Here is an 18,308-nt window from a genome sequence, read left to right as displayed (position 1 = left end):
TAGCAGAAATAAGGAAAGCTGAGAAAAGTAAAGAATTTTTTTTTTGTCTCAAGGGAAATTACAATATTCCAACATCTGTTTTAAAATTAAGTCAAAATACTGAACTTCTCAGAGTGAAAATTTAGGAAAAAAAAATAAATCCAGGAATGTGTGACTTTTGCTTTTTATCATTTTATCTGTGTTTTTTCTGGTCAGGGTGTCCAACTTCCTTAGACTGTAAGAGGAAAAATACACTGCCCAGTTCAGCCCTGGCCAAGTCATATCCCAGAATCAAGAAGCCTGGAAATGCTTCTGGGTGTGTCCTGTCTCACACAGCACCCTCTGACAGTGAACTCCACCTTATAGAAATGATAAACCTGCCTCACCCCTGATTTGGACCTCTTGCCCAGGATTTGAGACAGAGCTATATGGCTTTTGCTATCCTGCTATCATAAAAGCCTTATGCTGATCTCTGAGCACTCTCAAAGATTTTAATGGGAGTTAACTGTCCTGCTCAGAAAAGAACGGGCAAGAAAGCAGGAAAACCACACAAAGCTGTTACAAACCCTGCTGCTACCCTGAACACACAGAGGTTAATGTCAGATGAATATAATACTATGTGCCTTAGATCAGCACCACAGTCCAAAGTAATGTTTTCATTTGGATAGAACTGGTGGAAAATTTGGATTAAACGGAAACTTCCTTTTTCATTGACAATTCATTTTGATGAAAAACGCCTGCCTAATCCTTGTAATACACTACCAGACAGTCCCATAAGGCAAATTCCCTGCCAGGTTGCTTCACTGCTTTGCCATTGCAGCTCCAACTTATCTGCCAGCTCCGACCTGGGGAGCCAGTTGTGGTGGTAAACAGTGTGCACTGGTCAGTCACTCATTTTACACATGCTACAGATCAATTCCTGGATGATAGTGCTTTTCCATTTACCACATATGCTGAACTGCATTTGACCTGGTGGTGAAAGGTTTCATTTACCATTACAGTCACTTCAGCTGTGCAGTCTCCAGTCTGTATGCTGATTTATGGATGGATGGATTTGCATATGGCAAACATCCACACAGCTTTCTAAGTTCACATTTATGCCAATAAATGTAAGGTCAGGGCTATGATCCTAGTATGAGTAATGTTTTTATTAGAAATAGCTCTCCTTGGGGTTTTTGTTGTTGTTGTGGGTTTTGTTTTGTACTGTTTTTTGCAATGCATGTGAGGATAACATTCCATTACAATTCCAGTTTAAGACATAAGGACACTGCTGAAGAAAGAAAGAAAACAACTCTTTATTTCTGGTTATTATTCTTTCTTCCCCTCTTTCCTTTTCTTTCTGGATCTTTCTTTCTTTCTTTCTTTCTTTCTTTCTTTCTTTCTTTCTTTCTTTCTTTCTTTCTTTCTTTCTTTCTTTCTTTCTTTCTTTCTTTCTTTCTTTCTTTTTCTTTCTTTCTTTCTTTCTTTCTTTCTTTCTTTCTTTCTTTCTTTCTTTCTTTCTTTCTTTCTTTCTTTCTTTCTTTCTTTCTTTTCTTTTCTTTTCTTTTCTTTCTTTCTTCTTGCAATTGCTCTTTAGCAGGTGTACATGGGGATCACTTTGTCTCTAGGTGCAGGACTGAGTACATGAACTTATGGCAAAATGTCCATGCTGATCTTGGAGATGGGAACATCAGAACAGGGCTATGCAGGCCAGACCAAAAGGCAACCCCATGAGGAAGCCACCCTAATACTGAAGACCAGCCCCAAATGATTAAGGAAAGAACATGAGGACAAGATAAGACATAATTCCTTCCAGCCCTTATGTCAAAGCTAGAGAAAATTGTGCTGGGTTTTCAGGTGGGGGGGGTTTAGTTAGGTTTAGGTTTTTTGCTGCTGTTTTTTTGAGTTCAGACTTTATTTTTGTTTGCTCTTTGGTTTGATTTTTGGGGGATTTTTAGGGGCGTGGTTTAATAGCAGTTGATCTCCTTAATTTCTGGCTTAATTAACTGACTACTGCACAAGGCTCATGGTTGTGTTGCTATAGTATCAACACTGCTAATGCCCTTTACAAATACCAAAATGCCCTGGTTTTCAGAAAACTTTACAGTAAGCAGGCTGTCAGTCTTGCCACAAGGTATCTTCAACTAACACTAACACTGCCTTGATGAAACATCATGACAAATATTCACTCAGTCTTTGTTTCCTGGTATGAGCGAAGATCCACCTCCCACCCACATTCTGTAACAGATTTAGGAATGCAAGACCTTTCATGCTGAAATCATTCACTATGCAATGCAAACGTTTATACCCACTGAAACACAAAACACATCATTCATTATTTTGAAACTTAATTATGACCCAGACATTTACATTGAGGAGGAGCTAAAAATAACTTGCAGCCGGGTGTGGTGTAATTTTGCACTGTCTGTGGAACTGGGCCAATAGGGGTGTGTAAATAGCTTCATATTTGTATACATTATGTAGGCAAATGCATGCATGCACCTAAGGATATTGCCACAGTTCAGAATTTGGTACGTTTCTTCCCTCTGCTTGGCATCACAGAGGGATAGGCTGAGCCTTGCCAGATCCAAAAAATCCCTTTGCAAGAGCAGGGAAGTGGGAGAGAGCTTCTGGTCTCAGTAGGACAGAACAGGAGAAGGCAGGAGTTTCTCATGTTGCATTTACTCTCCATGTACCCTGGTGATGTACTCCATCACCCCACTGGGCTGACAGTTCTGTACAGATGTCTGGTGGTCACATGTCCTTTAGTTATCACTTGAACAGGCTCAGGGGCTCCCTTACAGCACGTGGCCTTTCTTACATATCAATGTATGGTAATAAATAATGCACTTTCTGCCTTCCAACATCATCCATGGCCAGCATTACAGATGCAATAGGACACCTCTGTTCCAAGACATCATAGACCTGCTCATGAGCTACTCTGTGGGTTGTTCACTGGTTGCTAACATAATTTAAGTAACAGCTCTCATTCATTAAATGGATGTCCCTTACAGCCTACTGAAGAACTTCAGTCAACTGCACCATAACCAGAAGTTTTGTAAATGTGTTTCCTATGTGTTGGATTCTATGCCACAAATGGTTTCTGCTCCTATTTTTAAGAGAAAACATTGTTTTTGCTTCCTTCTTTAAATATATACCTATCATAAAATGTGAAAAATTTTATTGCCTCACCACCCTCTGCTGCATTTGAGACTTTCTGCGTTTCTTTAACATGTGACACAGACCACAATAAATTTTAGGGTAATAGAAGTGTCTGCACAAGTGGCTACATCTGAGTGGCTGCAATCTGAGATTCCTCTTGCTGTTTTGCAAAGAGCACTGAGAGCCCATTGACAAGATGTCTGGGGTGAGGGAGCACATGGCCCCGTGCTCGCTGTCCCACTTTGTCAGACTGATGTTTGAAAAGGAGCAGGGATTCCTTGCTCAGTTGCTAGCCTCAGCAGCTATTTGGAGTGGCAGGAAAGCAGCTCTGGAGTCTCCTGCTGTGGGGAGATCTCCTGGGCTCTCTCCAACAAGCTCGTGTGAGAAGCAGTCAGAGCAACTTTCACTCAAAGTGCCTGGAGCCATAGCTACAATAAATAAGTAATACTCCAGGAAAGGATAAAAGTTTCCACAATGCTGTGCCCTTTTTTGATGGATTGGGAATGGTTAGTGAAACAAAACTGCTGCATTGTGGAAACCATATTCCAATATTGTGGTATTACTTTATCAAAAGTTACTGTGCTTGAATCAGCAGAACTGCCTAATGTGTGCTCCAAGGACAGTCACACAGATGGGCTTCTGCAGAGGGTTTAATGGAAAGACCCATTAACAGGGAAAATGGGACAGGGCTTAGATAAGATATGACACTCCTTTCCTCAAAAACTCAGTTTAATATTGCCTGGCCATTCAAAAAATCAGATCACATTTCATATTCCTGCTCAAATATCTACCAGACTAAGGGTCTTTCACAGTGACTTTAGCTGATGTTTTGTCCCACTGGACATGAGGATACAATCAACCACAGCAAAGCAGGGAATGCTCCTCTAGTGGAGCACAGCAGAAACATTGGATAAAACAGAACAAGAGGGATTATTACTGAATGAAAACTTTCATTTGAGTAGAACTACATTTTGAACAGTTTTTGCATCATTTGTTCCCATTAAATGGGCAGAGCTCAAAAATTTCAAGTGATCCTTACAATTGCTTGGGTTCCTTGGCTGATTATTTTCCAGGTGAAGAATAACTTGCATAGCCTCTCAAAAGGGCACTTCACCCTGCAAGTGCCAGGTACATTGAAATCAAAAGGTCTACTCATGTGCATAGGAATTTGTTAGATCAGTCCTTTTTTGTTGTTGTTTTTAATCTCCTGGCAAATACCAAGACAAATCACATTTCATTACAGGAATATTATGTAATAGAACAAATCCCAGAGACTTTGAATAACAGCCTTTTGTAAATTTAGTGAATTAAATTGCATTTAACTTTGCAAGTTTTTTGGAACAGTGTAGCCAGACCAAATAAGTGCACAGAAGCTTTGCAAGAAAGAAAGAGCGTGCTGTAAATGATTACAGAGGTGACATTAATTATTTTCTGAAATATGGAGGTTGAATGAAATACACCATGGTATTTTAAGCAGGTGGAGACTACAAAAGAGTATCAGGGAAATTATACTGGCAAACCACAGCAACAGTCAGAAGCTATCTCATTATCAAGGGGTAGGTACATAACCCGTATCAATTTTGGAGATGAACTTTACTTTGGAAACATTTTCTAGTCCTTGTGCCTGCCGAATCACAGGGTTTTGAAGCTGTTTCAGGCATAAAGGGCTTAGTAAATCATTGTCTCTCCATATATACACATGCCAATTCTATCTAAACAGATATGAGGCACAATAAAATATGTAGAAAACTGTCTGACTCTGAGCCGATTAAGATTTTGTTTTACTCTGTGTTCCTCATTTTTCTACTGTTTGCTTTTACTTTTCCTCCTTTTTGGAGACACGAAGAACTGTGTATTTTGAAGGACACATTTGGTTTTACTATAACATTCAGCTTTATCTAGCTGGGCATGTACTGAAGTACAGCAGCAGAACAGAATAGTGAAATGCTGGGCAGTTTGTAAGGAAGATTAAAGTAATGATTTTTTTGGGTGGCTCCTGGGTCAGATACTGACATAACACAGAATAATACTCAAATCCTTTACATTTCTTTCACTCCTATCACACTTATCTGCCAGATATTCAATGAAGGTCTGCATCTGCTTACTGCTTAGATCTTGTGCATTTTTCCCCCCCTTTATTGGGGAAGAATGAAGAGTGGCTTTTTAAGCTTATCTTTTATGAAATATTAAAAGAGGCAGAAAATGTATAGTACTTGGAGACCTGATATTTCTTTTTAAGATTCATTTTTCCCCAAGTGGTCATTATTAGAGTAGATCAATTTAAGGTGTGGGAGTTTCCATCCCAGTGAATAGGTTAAAGTTTTATGGTGCTGCTTTTCACAGTACTTTGAAATGCAATGATCTTTGCCAGGAGCTAGCTAGAGAATTATTTACATATCCCCCTTCCTACCTCAGCTGACCATTCACATGCAAATGGGAACTTTGACAGCTCCTCCACACATTTATGAAACCAAATGATCTGTCCATTTTTCAACTCAGAATGAAAGCTATGACAATGCCTTAGAATAAAGGCCTGCCAGACTCTAGATTAGTTTCTTATTCTGCAATACTGACTATGAAAAAAAAAAATCCAATTTTACTGGAATGGAAAATTTGGGGAGCATAGTGACTGCCTATAAAATAAGTATTGATTTCTTAGTCACCATCTAGGGGACAGTAAGTTTAAAACATATTTGAAAAGCATAACTGAAGTAAGCTCTTGGTTTTTCCTCCAAAAAATAACTCCACGCCTCAAAACCTGATTTTAGAATAGGCTCAAGTCATTGCACTGTGGGCACCATGACATCAGAGGAGGCAAATGAAAAGCAGACATTTCAACTGGCCCTGCCAGTTAAACCCTGTGCTTGAAGAAACTTGACTTGTACTCCTGAGCCCAGTGGGTCCCAGAACAATTCACCTCTGCATTTCAGGAGGAGGTCCATGGCCTGGCCCTGCACATGCAAGCAATTGCCTCTTAAACCCTGAGATCTGACTGGGCAGTTCAGCTCAGGACAAAACTCTGCTTTCATGGTCATTATCAAAAAACATCACTATTCTTCCCTCTCACCAATTTTTACTTTTAAAGGAAAACTTGTCTTAAGACTTAAAGTCTTTCCTGGTGAGCTCTCAGTATCTTATAACCAGAAACAAGTACACATTTCCTTGTCTAGAAAGCTGTATTTCACCTCTCCTCACACAATTTACATACATTGATCACTTCCATATGTCTGGCATAAGGTAAAATAGTTTCTATGCATAGTAATGGGGGTGAACCTACAGTGAAACAAAATTCAGTATTTATCATACTGAATCATTTTCCTACATACTGGCAGAAAAAAAAATTTCAAGAGAGTGGCAGTTATGAGAAACAACCTTAAGGGGCTGTTTATGGTCTGAGCTATGGAAATTGTATTAAAAAGCTACAAGATGCATTGCTCAGACATGTCCTCATTCCCTTTGGTAAAATGTCAATTAACAGAATCGGGGTCTAAACATGCAGCACTGCAGTCACAGTTACGATGTTACATTTGGTTTACACTGGAATAGTTCATAACTGCTTAGAATTTCTAATATAGAATAACAATACACATGACACTTGACATTTGTCTCTCTGAAAACATATGAAAAAGTCTTTTGACACCAGTAAACAGGACCTTTTCATTGCTCTCAAGAATTGAACTTGGCTCTTCTAGCACCTGCAAAATTGTAAGAAAACTATGTAGCATGTGGTTGAGTAAGACACCATGGTTTAACATGTTAAATTACCAATTTGTGTCTGAAGTTCAAAAGAACATCAAAATCACATGAAAACTTGTATTTTCCCTGTATTTCTTAATTAATGGCATGAAAATGGTTAGCTTACTACAGAAAAAGAATGCTATTCAAAACAACAATTACATCATTTAAGTGGCATGAGGAAGTATAAAAGCAAAGAAAAACATTCCTTGAGATAATTCGCTGAAGATAAGATTTAAATGCTGCATTTGAGGTATGTGGAATATATGAAACACAAATTTTATTTTCACAGGCCAGGCTAGCAAAGGCAACAGGTGCTTTCTTATTTATTTTAGGAATGAGGATGTGAATCTTTCAGAGATGCAAAATTCTACTTATGAATTTATTATAGCACTTTATCCTCATTATTAGGTCTGAACTAGGGCTGTCAAGCAACAGTTTTCCAGTGAGTGAGTCACAAATGATAGGCAATTATAACTGACTCAACTGATTACTGAATACTTCCCCAAGTCTCTAGGAAAGGTTGCCCTCATCCTGGAGAAGGCTGGGGAATATTTGGGGTATGGAAAGTCATAAGAAAGGATGTGTGCCCAAAGAAAGAGAAAGTTTTTGTCCAGAATCTCTTGGGAAGGAAACACATACACTTAAAGGAGCCAGGGAATGTTTAGCATTGGTGGCTTGGTAAGGTATGTTCAGACTGAGTAGAAAGTGAGAAATTGCCCAGTTTTGTCTGATAATCACAAGGAAAAAACCAAAGAAAAACCAACCAACCAAACAAAAAACCCCACCCCAAACCACTTTTTATTCCCTCTCAATTTTAAAATATGACTATCAGCCATGATAAAAAGAAGCCCCTAGCTTAAACTCAGAGAAATTGGCCAGAATCTCACGAGCACACACACACCATTGGTAGACAATACTGCAAAGACTGAACACAAAGGCTTTTATCCAGAGCCATCTGTAATCACCTTCACAGTGTGTTTAGCTTGAAATAGAGGGGGATACTCGAAAAACATTTTGAAGGGCTCCTGTCTAAAATTGTCTGGAATATCCAAATGGAATTGAATTAGATATGCTTCCTGGATAATAGGGATGTGTTTCATGTCATAGGTACACACAGCTGTGAATATTACTATTATAATCACTTTAAAGTAACTGTAAGGCCTTTCTATGTTGATCAAAAATAAGTTCTGACTCAACTTTGAATACACACATTAATGGGATTATTCTGAGAGTAGAATACAGCTCTGAATAAGCATGGCAAATCTCTGACCTCCAGCAATTCCTCAGGAAATCACTTAATACCACTTTACAGGTGAAGAAGCTGACAGAGAATAGCCAAGGAATTAATAGGATTTCACATTTATGGTACTTTCTTTGATTCTCTTTACAGTACAGAGTTTCTGTGTATCATCAGCTGGGGTGCTGGGTTTCTGTTAATGTCAAACCTCCATTTGTAGGTGATGCAGGTGAGATTAAATAAAAACTTTCCTGATTTATGACTATTGTCCAGTAAAGAAGTGAGTCACAATTCAGGTTTAAAAAATGATGAAACACACAAATTTGTAAAAGGATGTAGAATATCCAGTAGTTTCCCATTACAGATGAGAAAAAAAAACTGAACAATTAGAATTAGAAATGTACGTAACTTTTGGTCTCGATACTACAAGCTGCAGAGAAAAGCAAAATTATCAACATATAATATTGTTGTTAATACTTTACTTCATGGAGCTCCTTTAGAATGAGCTATTAAAAGTTTCCTTCAATTTTAACAAAGGATTCAATTTTAAGTGAATCCTTTCACTTGAGATGAAATCTCACTTGCCAACTCATTGCTGGTCAGTTTTTCTAGCTAGAGAACAAACAAACAGGGAACAACATTTGGAACAAAAATACAGACTGAGGGTTACTGATAACCCAACAGCCAACACCCTGGAATACTGCTTTGCTGATGTTTGTGACCTTGCAGAGAAGTGACAACTAGAGCTCTTTGAAAATGAAATCACACCCTCCAGTACAACTGAACTGTACACTTGATCTTGTTGGGTGGACTCTTGACACTTCTTGGAAGAGCAGCAATTCAGAATGAAGAGATTTCCTAACTCTGCAATTTGCAGGTACCTCAAAATTTATGTTGTTGTCTACAAGGTGATCAGAGCAACAAGTGTTGATAGAGTCTTTCATCTTCTGCAGTAAGTAAATATGGGGAGAAACACAGTCTTGAAGATAAAGTTGTCTTTCCCAGATCGCCAGATCTGGGAAACATCATTCCTCATACCACTCGACAGGAACTGGATTGATCACATGGGTCTAGCTGGATGAAGATCTTGGAAAGGACCTGGTGTGGTGGAGGAGAGACAAAGTTGGCCTTCAGATATTACAGAGCAACACTAATCATTATACCTATGACCTTTGTTGTGCTTTGAGAAAAAGAGCTTCCTTAGGAGTCAGAACTATTTCAGACTCCACATTTATGCAAAAGTAATGAAGTTGCACTAGGAAATCCATGAAAAAATTCAAAGTAATACTAACACCCTGAAATCACCACTTCATCTTAAGGGACCTCATTCAGTGCCTTGGCCACATGTGGGACCTGTGTCCAGCAAAGAAGAGTTATTGCCATTCCAGCATCAGCTGGAGATGAAAGCTGTGCCCTGCACTCTCTGCAGCTCTTTAGGATGGTTGGGAGCTGTATTTGTTATGTGATTCCTCTAGAAAAGGCCACCAACCCATCCTCCTTGAAAGGCAGCTCTAAATCCTTTAAATTATCTCACAGAGCTTTTTTGTCTCCTTTTCTCATACAAGGCTGGAATTTCAAAAGGAGCCAAGAGAGGCCGTCAGAGCCAACATGAGCTTTTCTTCATTAGAGTGAGGAGAAAAGGAGAGCTTTCTTTTTCCTCCTTCCACTAGTTAGATGAAAGCAAATAACTACTTCATTCCTCAGATTGCTCCCTGCAAGATCCAACTTTGCATGAAAATATTTATAAGAGATGAGAATTTTATTTGACTGCTCGCTTCTAAAGTTTCTGCAACATCCAGCTGGAGAGATAAGAAGGCAGCCCAATAAATGTCAAACAACTTTAAAACATTAGAAGAATGGCAAAAACTTCTGACTTTACTGTGTTTGGCTATCAAACAGCAAAGGATGAAAACTAGATGTGACACAAAGTAGAGTAGAGCTCACACATTTCACAGATTGCTGTAGATATGTCTAGTTCAAGGGGGATCTGTAATCCCCAAAGGGAAAAAAGAATCCTCCAAACTTTAAATCTATTCAGAATTTTTAGAAATCAATAAATTAGGTTTCATCCCACTCTCACTATTGAAATAGATCAGCTGAAAAAGCGTAGACTGAGGGTCACAACACCTGTCCTTTGAATTGCACATATACACACGGATTTGTATTTGCAAACCACGCTCTATGAAACTGAATCTTGAATGTTTTTCTCTTTGAAGCGCAGAAACATTCAGACAGTAATGGAGCTAGCCAGGGGACAGCTTATTGAAAGCTCTAAATGATTAAGCCATTAAATTAGTAAAGCTCTGTAGCCCCAGACAGTCACTTCCAGCATGTGTCACTGGATTTGGGATGAGCTTATTAAGGAGGTGAGACATGGGAAACGTGAGAAGTAAATTAGGTAATTGTTTTAAGAATGTGAAAAATGTAGTGGTACTGTTTATTCCTTTCTACACGGCAAGTTTGGTGCAAATTTAGACAGAGTCACAGATGATCTCAAGATCATAGACACTGAGGTCTTATGTATGTTTAATCAGCTCAATTTTTACGCTGCTTCAAATACTCATTTAGGCAAAAACAGTTTCTTAAATTAGGAAGATTTGGATCAGAATACAGCTTAAGTTCTTCCATAGCAGTTAATCAGTACCTTCTTTTGATACATTCCCAGAGAGAAAGAAACTAAATAAATGAACAAGAAGCTTAATTCCTGCTACTGTCAATGACAAGTGATGAGCACCCTTAAAGCCTCATTCAGTCTGCCTAACCCAAGATTAGCTCTCTGGAGGTACCTCTCCTTCCCCTGAGAGTGAAAAGAGCCTGAAGTGGCTGACTGTGTCAGTCACAAAGAAAGAGAAAGACACCACAGAGAACCTCCTGTGGTGCAAGAGAAAGGCTACAAGACTCTTAAGATTTCTGAGGCTCTCAACAGCTGTGGCCATCCTTTTCTCTCTTGTATATTCAGATGCTATCCCACTTGGAAAAAATAGGAAAAGTCAAGTAAAAGTACTATCCCCACAGTTATTCTCACTATTCACAGCTGTTACTGGAAGAGAGCAGCTAACCTATATGAAGGCTGTACGTGGGAGGACCATGAACTTGCAGACATTTCTGAAGGGAGCTTTAATCCTGCAAGGGAAGGAATTTGCTGAATCGCCCACCAGCACAACAGCAGCAACAATTTTTACATGTAACCTTAGTTAACAAGAGCACCATAACAGGTTACAGTACCTCCATTTAAAAGTTTGACAAAGAGCTCCCAGGGTCCACCCCACACATTTGCTTAAAAATAAGTGTGTGGGAGCCTGAAAATAATTTTACCCTTTTTAGTTGTCAAACAACTGGAAAGCGTCACAACCACTGACACCACTGAGAAGGATTTGTTTTCTTCTCAGTCACTTAGGCACTGCCTCAGGTGAAGATGTGATTTTGCTTCAGACTGAACTGGGGTCAACTCAGGCTCCAGCTGATGAAGAAAATGTTGAAAATACTGGAACAAGTTTGTACTGCAGGAGCTTCCATTGTAGTGTTCCAGGTATACACATGAGGAAAAAGTCTGTGGGCCGGAGGAAGTAAATAAAGAAGATTCTCTAGCAGCAGCTGTGGGTATTAAAGGCCATATGCACAATCAGTGATTAAGCAAACCAAAACCATATTAAAAGGATCACGGTACAGCGATGCATTAAATTAAAACTGAAAAACATTTCCAAGAAAAAAAGCATGAGTTAAAAATACAAATATTTCATGGTTTCTTTTCAGGTGGGAACTCCATGGAAATGCTTTCTGTGCATACAGAGTTGCCTGCGGGAGAGACTATAAAAAATAACCCATTTACATTGTAACAACCTGCTATGAGCGGGTTTCTCATTTTAAATACTGTTTTGCTAAATGTTATGGGATAAGTATACACCTGAATAAACCCTAAGCAAATAGTTAAGTACCTCAGTCCTGATCAAAAGCTTCAAGCACAGAAGTAAATTTTAAGGCAGATTTCACATATCAGAAGATTCACTGAGCTCAGTGTAACTATGGATATTTAAATTCCCCACTAGGTCAGAGTTTTAAAGATGCTGTTACAAACAATACAAGTAAGTGCTGCACACCTTGTCTGCAGCAAAAGAGTAGAGTTTCCATGGCTGTCAATACAGCACCTTCCATGAATAATTCAGTCATTTGCAAACCATACAGTAAAAATAATTACAGAGAACTCCAGCTTCTCAGAAAAGAGAGGCTCTGTAATTCAGAAACCACTTTTTCCACTGGAATTAAATGGGAAAGTTGGAAATGCAAAATGAGAATGCTGGGCTAGGTTTTCACCCTCCTTGTTCCAATTACACTGCCAGTCTCAGGCCCTAATTAGCTAGCTGAAAATTTCCCTATATAGGCAAGATCTGAGCTTAGGCACTTCCTTCATCAGTTTTTGCCTCCTGTCAGCCTGTGAGCTGTCAGAGCCAGGCAGGGTAGTCCTACCCTCTCCCTGAGAGTTCCCAGGTCTTGGGAAGACCCCAATCAACCAGCTGACAGAAAGACCAATACACAGATCTTCCCTGAAAGACTCATTGTTCTGGGGCAAATAAAAAAAGCTGACATGGCTGTGGATGCATCTGGTACCTTTGCTGTCCTGCAGCCTCCTGCACTGAGTGAACTGTGAGGTCTGAGAGCACTGGAGCTGTGCAGAAGGTTTGTCACAAATGGTGGAAGGTAGAGATGAAAATGTCCCTGGTTTACTTTCCTTCACAGTCTTCTTCCTAAGTCAGGGCTGTTCTCTCACTTTCAGGCATGTCAGAGAGCCTTTTCCATCAGACAGTACTCTTACAGGAGAGTTTAAGCAAAGGTTTTTAAGCAGACACCTTGAAATCTGAGATAACTCCAATACTGGTCCCAGCTCAAGAGAAACAGGCTCCCTTGCCAATATTTCTCTCCCCATTTCCTTCTCCCTCTTTGTCCTGCTTTCCCAATATTTGTAGAAGTATTGAATTGTGAGTTATAAAGTTTGAAGGAAAGGAAAAACCACAATCAAACCCACTGGCAGGTCATCAACTACAACCAGACTGGGTGAACAAACTACAAGCCAGGTATCATATTTACATCAGTTACACACAGGTAATTCAGCGTGGTGCCATTGCTCCCTCATCACCCCACGTGGGTCAGATTGAAACAGACAGAAGTTTTGCCATTGCTTTCACTAGGGCCAGGATTTCATCTGGATAAAAATCCATGCTATAAAATTGTAAATCAACTGCACATCAAGGATGGAGTAGTTGTCACTATCACTGCAACTTTAAACAAGACACTTACTTTTAATATGGCTTGAATCGAAGCCAGAGAGTAATAGAGCTAAATCTGTGTGCAATGCTTTTCCACTTACTTTTTCTCAAGTAATATGTATCCAATTGAGCAACAATAACAAAGGAGAACCACACATGTACTCTTGCAAAACATACTTACAGCATTTAGTAATTTTCAATAGACAAATAAGACGTGACAGATGGATTTGAGAAAGTTGGGTTGACAAGATTTATTCATGTGGAGGCAAAATTCAGGGTCGCTTTATGAAAAAAATCTGGAAATCAAGGAATTGTTAATGGAAACTTTCATTGGGTTTATTTGTTTATATTTAAAGGGTACTATAGCTGGTTCCATCTCTGTGCTCTTACCTCCCCATGCAGAGGACAGCAAAAGAAAATACAATACAATAAACAATACAAGAAATCCATCTGGAGTTAAGGTTATATTTATTGTTTTAAACTTTGCACACTCAACTTGATCACCATCTTTCTGAGAACTCTGTGCTCAATAGGAGTTTCCTGAACAGAATCTGTGACCTGGTGACACAATATAGAGACTTAAAACCAACATCAGAATTGAAGTCAATGATATTAGAAAAAAACACACACAAAAAAAGGCAAGAACAAAGCCCCCTACACTCTTTAAGGGAAGATTCTTTTTCTGTTGATACATCAACAGTGACATTTCTTGTTACCCTACAATAAGGACACAAAGTCTTTGAGGGACACAAGAAGAGGAGCTCAGTGGTTGAAGAACTCAACTGAGCTTTCAGTTTTATGGCTGGCTTTACCACATTTAGGCTATGATCCAGCATTAGTGACTTCAATGAACTTTGGATCAGGCTTTTAATCATATTGATTCCTTTTGACTGAAATAGGGAGATGAGTATCATCTGAGCAAAACCTTTCCAATCCATGTACAAAGATGAAAATGCTTGGAAACTTTATAAAGTACAGGGCAAAACCCAGAAGCTCCTGAACAGGAGCTTCACCACAGATTTCAGGTGGACAAGGATTTCCCTACTGCTCTCCTCAAATTTCCTTTCTTTATTGTGCCAGCAGAATCCAGGTGATATAAACCAAATAACCGGCACTCTTTTTCACAATAAACAGAAAGAATCTTTTCAGATCACAGATGGGGCCTTAACAAACGCACTTAAACACTTTCTCTGCCATTTCCCATCCAAACCATGCCCCGTATGATGCTTCTAATCTTCTGCAAGAGTGGATGGTAAGAAGTTAAGAGGAAGTAAGAACAGGAGTTCACCAAAACTTCTGTCCAGCAGCCCGGGAAATGGCAGAGCTCATACCAGGCCTTTGAAAGCAAGTGACCATAGGAAATCAAGGTTGGCAGGGATTTAACCCTTCATGACTCATTTTGCTAACTTTTAAAGCAAATGCCTGAGCTTTTTAAGCATGTTTGACATCTAATTAGTCGAGACAAACAAGAAGTTAAAATACATCCTTGATTTTCTTTTGAAATAAAGCAGCAACAATTAGCTCCAAGGTATTTGTTTAGCCAAACAACAAGCGTACATCTTAAAAGAAAGCACAATGACGGTCACAGAAAAGCGAAGTCATCTGGGTCATTCTTTTCACCCTGCATGTTTAGAGGTTTTTTTTCAATATTGTAAGTTTATTTTACTCAACCACATCTCTTCATGGAGATGAGGAATGGGTAAGTAACCGAGTAGCTTCTTTTTCTACTTGCAAGCAGTTTAAATAGAGATGAATCACTTGGTATCACGTAGTCACATGGCGGTGAAGTATATCCAGAGAGATAAGTATTAGCATGTGAGCTATTCTGTCAGTGCCTAAAACACGTATTTTCAATACCCACAGCGCTCAAGGATGTTCCTACGCAAGGTGTTAACACTGATCTGTGCACTGAGCACTGTGCTGGAAGGAAAATTTGTCTGGAAAAGCACCAGCTGACAAGGCTTAGTGTTCCCTGACTAATAATGATATCCCCATACCTGGGGATCAATGCAGCAGCGCTCTCCTATTGACCTGGCCAAGCATTTACACCTGTACTTAACATTAAGTATGCGAGCAGCCCCATCTGATTTTTAGAGTTACAGGTTTGAAGTCAAATATGTGAATCAAAGGCTACAGTGGGAATTCCTGTAAGTCTTCAGACTTCAACTTGCTTTGGATTAAGTACACATTTGCTGTCTTCACTAGATAGGAAACAGGGTTGCTCGCCATTTGAACACATTTTTGCAGCACAATGACCCACCAAGTTTGAAACAGTTTTGATGTTCAACTCAGTTTCCTGTTTTGCTCATATAGGACTGACCATATAACAAAATTCGATATCTGATATTTAACAAATTAAAATGAGACTCTTTATCCCAGCAAGAGCAGAACTGGAATACAACCAATCAGCAGAGTAGCAAAATGTTTTTTAAAGGGTCCATAGGTACAGCACCAGCGGGATGGAAAAAAAAAACTAAGAGAAAAAAGAGACAAGAAAAAAAGAAAACCACCATCAGTCACATTTGGCAACTCTTTGAAATTAGTTTCTGTGCATTTAGCCCATATGAGCAGGGGTAGCAGACTTGAGCCATAGATAAACTTTAAAAGGTGAAAAAAAACCCCAACAATAATTAATTTGCCATTAAACCCCTTTACAGGATATTTTTATAGCATTTATGCTTCTGTGTACTAATCTGAATTTCAATAAGATTGTAGAAGTTTGGAAGCAATTAAGAGTTTTTTAATGAGTTTTCTGACATGACAAGTAGTTACTGTAGAAGCTTTCTTTAGACTCCATTACTCAAAAAAACCAATTTTGTGTTAAATACAATTTTTTTCTCATTAACAGACTCTGAACCCCTTAAACTGTTCTTTTCATTCATATATTTTCAAGTTTAAATACACACAAATATGCACATATGTGTTCTTTAAGAAAACCCGGCACAAGCATTTATTTCACACAAAGCATCCAAGTTTTGCAGGTGCTTAATTCTTTATTTCATCTGGAGTGTGAAATGACGCCTGCCCTGTATCAGAGAGGATTTTCCCCCCTCTCATTTGCAGCACGAGAAAGATGAAAAAAAAGGAAGACGTATTTCTACTGGCAAGAGATGTACTGACACTATGCTGTAAACTGAGATTGACATCTATGACCAGGCATGCACACACATGTTCTCTTTTTCCCTCTGTAAGAGCAATGTGTCATTTTCCCCCTCTCCTTTCAGAACCGTAGCTGCAGCTCCTTCTCTCAGCCATCAATAATCTAAGAATTATGAGGAGGCAGCTCTTCAGAGAGATGTGTATGTACCTAGGTGTACAGCTCTCCGTTTAAAAAAAATACTCGACAGCTCTTACATTTTAAACTTCTTTCCCAGTTGTACATTCTCCAGGTTTAATGAATTGTTCTGAAAATGTACTTAGAGTGGAACTATGCTGATAAAGAGAAAAGCCTGTCTACTTCACTGTTCTCCTTTAATACTGGCACTATTATACAAAAGTTAATTACTGACAACTGCAGTGTGAGTGGCATTACACAATTTCAAACATAAACGTAATCTCACAGCTCTCTTTCTTCAGTTACACCTTCCCTGTGATCTCTAATGACACACATCAGACTACACCGAAAACAACCCTGGTTCAAATAAATCGCACTGCATTAAACATCCATAGGCAGCATTTTCTGGTGCCTAGCAGTCCTCTCCTCCTTTTCTGGACTGATCTGTTCCTTTCAGTTTATAGTTTCTTGGCAAACCCACCATCTACTGCTTATGTTAGGCATCTGATTGTCAGATTTGTACAAACTGAATATTCATGACTTGAAAATTAACCACTTCATGCCTAAAATATAAAATTAAAAATATGTATATAAATCTTTATCCATTCCGTGATGTTTAAAGCAGATCTGAAATTGTGGCTGCACTGCACGCTCAGCACGGGGGAGGTGAGCTGGGTGGCCAAACGCGACTCATCGTTTTGAAGAGTAAAGTCCGGTGAAATAGCACAAGACTGAAAAAATGCTCTAACAGGGATCAGCACGATCCGGAGTCCTCGTCTGCAATCGCAACTAACTCTTCTTTGTCTGGGTTTAAACTGCCTGGTACCGACCGCAGCACGGAGAGGCTTTTTAAGAAAATGTTTTCAGGAATTTCTTCTAATGTCAGTTTCCCCTTTGGAAGATAAGGAAAAGCAGTGAGGAAGGTGAGGAGGGAGGGAGCGGCGGGGCAAGGAGAAAAGAGGTTCGGAGAAAAACCGAGAATAAGAGAGAACAACAGACTTACCTTTATACGATAATTTGAGCCTCGGCACATTATTCTTCACATGCTGGCAGTTGACTCTTCCTGCTAGTAATACTCCCAAGGAAAGCAAGGCAATCCCCCTGAGCCAGCCCATGCTGCAGCAGCCACCGTAGGGTCCCCGCCAGCCGCAGCCGTGGCGCTCCCCGTCCTGCCGGGCGCCGCCGGGGAACTTCAGGCAACCTGGGGAGCGGAGGTAACAGGTGATGGGGGTGGGCTCCGCTCCGCGCCCGCCGCGCCCCGACGCCGCCGCTGCCGCCCCGGCCCCCCGCTCGCCGCCGCCGCCGCCGGGGCAACTTGGAGCCCCTCTCACGCACACGCCGCGGGCCGGAAAGGGAGGCAGCCCCCGGGCGGGAGCGGCGTGCGGCGGGGGGGCGGCATGGTGCGGGCGGCGGCGGCGGCGCGGGCCGGGGGCAGGGGCCGGGGCCGGGCCGGGCCGGGCCGGGGCGGGCCCCGCTCCGCTGCGCTCCGCTCCCCGCGCCGAGGGCGGGCGGGTCCCGGCGGCGGGGGCGGCCCCGCGCTCCCCGCGCTCCGCCGGGCGCGGGGCACGGCGGCGCTGCCCGCGCTCCCGGAGCGCCTGACAATGGGAGCGCCGGCAGGCGCGACCCCCCCCGGCCCCCCTTCATTCCCCGGCTGTCACAGCACATGCAAGGAGCTTAA

General features: G+C 40.6%; 1 protein-coding gene across 1 annotated transcript in view; it reads right to left on the bottom strand.

The window, feature by feature from the left end:
- The window catches only part of SEMA3A (semaphorin 3A), a gene marked incomplete at its 3' end in the record, with an annotated part of 161,107 nt that extends 143,090 nt beyond the window's left edge, over positions 1 to 18,017 (bottom strand). Inside the window, exon 1 of the mRNA XM_084206288.1 lies at positions 17,634 to 18,017. Within this exon, the coding sequence (XP_084062414.1) occupies positions 17,634 to 17,745 (112 nt within the window). The 5' untranslated portion in view covers positions 17,746 to 18,017. The remainder of the gene's footprint in view (positions 1 to 17,633) is intronic.
- Positions 18,018 to 18,308: the final 291 nt, after the last annotated feature.

Source organism: Fringilla coelebs, assembly GCF_963513975.1.
Source record: "Fringilla coelebs genome assembly, chromosome: 5".
Taxonomy (NCBI): Eukaryota; Metazoa; Chordata; class Aves; order Passeriformes; family Fringillidae; genus Fringilla; species Fringilla coelebs.
The sequence above is the reverse complement of the archived record's forward strand: the minus strand, read 5'-3'. Positions and strand labels throughout refer to the sequence as shown.